At 53.8% G+C, this 2,049-nt stretch overlaps 1 protein-coding gene across 1 annotated transcript in view; it reads left to right on the forward strand.

Annotated features, from left to right (window-relative positions):
- Positions 1-6: 6 nt before the first annotated feature.
- Positions 7-2,049, forward strand: part of SYVN1 (synoviolin 1) — a gene marked incomplete at its 3' end in the record, with an annotated part of 8,118 nt that continues 6,075 nt past the window's right edge. Inside the window, 3 exon segments of the mRNA XM_027670925.1 lie at positions 7-174; positions 512-604; positions 1,759-1,911. Coding sequence (XP_027526726.1) covers positions 43-174; positions 512-604; positions 1,759-1,911 — 378 coding nt within the window.

Raw genomic sequence — 2,049 nt, forward strand, 5'->3', positions numbered from 1 at the left:
AGAGGTTTTTGGGTTGAAAAGGGTGTTTTTTGGGCAGGGGAGATGCTGTGCACGGCGGTGGTGATGGCCGGGAGCCTGGCGCTCACCACGGCCGTGGTGGCCCACGCCTACTACCTGAAGCACCAGTTCTACCCCACCGTGGTCTATCTCACCAAATCCAGCCCCAGCATGGCCGTGAGTGCTTAATTAACCCCTTAATTAGCGCTGCTTAATTGCTGGGGGGGGTTAATTGTTCGGGGGGGGGGGGGGGGGAGCTCCCCTGGCGCATCTCACTTCTGCTTTCGGGGATAAAAACGGCGCTTTGGGGGTTGGTGATGCTCAAAAAAAATCCCCTGGGGGGGTGGGTGACACCTGGAGGGGGTGGGACGACGCTCAGGACCCCCAAAAACGGGGTGGGGGCTCCTCTCTGTCACCTTTGTCCCCCCCCTCATCCCCCTGGGACCCGAATTTCGGGCGCCGAACTTGTCCCGGTGGCACCAAACCCACATTTTTGGGCCCCTTTTCCCCTCAGGTTTTGTACATCCAGGCCTTTGTCCTGGTCTTCCTGCTGGGCAAGTTCATGGGGAAGGTGTTTTTCGGGCAGCTGAGGGCGGCTGAGATGGAGGTGAGTCCTGGAATTCGGGAATGGGGGGACTGGGGGAGGGTTTAGGGGGGAATTTGGGACCCCAGCAGGTCTTTGGTGTTATTTTAGGGGGGGATTTTGGACCCAGGGAGGGCTTTGGGTCCGTTTGAAGGAGGATTTTGAATCCTTTTAGAGAGGGAGTTGAACCTCAAGAGGCTTCCAGGACGTTTTCTGGAGGGAATTTTGGACCCCAGATGGGTTTGGGTTCCATTTTAAGGATTTTGGATCCGTTTGGAGGGGGGAGGTTTGAACCTCGAGAGGTTTCCAGCACCTTTTTTGGGGGGAGATTTTGGTCCCTGAGGTGGTTTTGGGTTTATTTTTAGGGAAATTTTTGGGGGGGGGGAATGTTTGACCCTCAAGAGGCTTCCAGAGCTTTTTTGGGGGAGATTTTGGATCCTCAGAAGATTTTGGGTCCATTTTTGAGAAATTTTGAATCCCCAGAGTGTTTTGATTCCATTTTTGGGGTGGATTTTGAACCCCCAGAAACCCTCAGTTGTATTTTTGGAAGGGTTTTGAGCTGTGAAAGTATTTTAGTTCCATTTTGGGGGGGAGAATTTTGAACGCTGAGATTATTTTGTTTCAGTTTCTGGAGGGATTCTGAGCCCCAGGAGATCTCTGATGCCATTTTTGGGGGGGATTTTGAACCCCAAAGGGTCCCTTATCTCCCCTCTGGTGTGGATTTTGAACCCCAAGAGTCTTTTGTCTCCACTTTGGGGTGGATTTTGAACCCCAAGGGTCCTTTATCCCCTCTGGGGTAGATTTTGAACGCCAAGAGTCTTTTGTCTCTACTTTGGGATGGATCTTAAACCCCAAAGATCCTTTATCCCCATTTTGGGGTGGATTTTGAACCCCAGTGATCCTTTATTTTCCCTTTAGAGTAGATTTTGAACCCCAATGATCCTTTATCCCCACTTTGGGTGGGATGTTGAACCCCAAGGGATCCTTTATCCCCACTTTGGGGTGAATTTTGACCCCCGATGATCCTTTATCTCCCCTCTGGGGTGGATTTTGAACCCCAAGGGCCCTTTCTCTTCCCTCCTGGGTGTGTTTCCCACCCCGGGAGCCCTCATGCCCCACGTTGGGGTCCGGCCTGGGGGGTTTGAAGCCCCCCCTGAGCCCCCCCTGTGCCCCCCCAGCACCTCCTGGAGCGCTCGTGGTACGCGGTGACCGAGACCTGCTTGGCCTTCACCGTGTTCAGGGACGACTTCAGCCCCCGCTTCGTCGCCCTCTTCACTCTCCTCCTCTTCCTCAAGTGCTTCCACTGGCTGGCCGAGGACAGGGTGGACTTTGTGAGTGCTGGGACAGGGGAAACATCCCTAAAACTGCCTTAAAACCACCCAAACCCACCCTAAAACAGCCTTAAACCAGCCCTAAACTGGCTGGCCGAGGACAGGGTGGACTTTGTGAGTGCTGGGAGAGGGGAAACA

The sequence above is a fragment of the Neopelma chrysocephalum genome, unplaced genomic scaffold, assembly GCF_003984885.1.
Source record: "Neopelma chrysocephalum unplaced genomic scaffold, ASM398488v2 Primary Assembly neopelma1_96950, whole genome shotgun sequence".
NCBI classification, from domain to species: domain Eukaryota; kingdom Metazoa; phylum Chordata; class Aves; order Passeriformes; family Pipridae; genus Neopelma; species Neopelma chrysocephalum.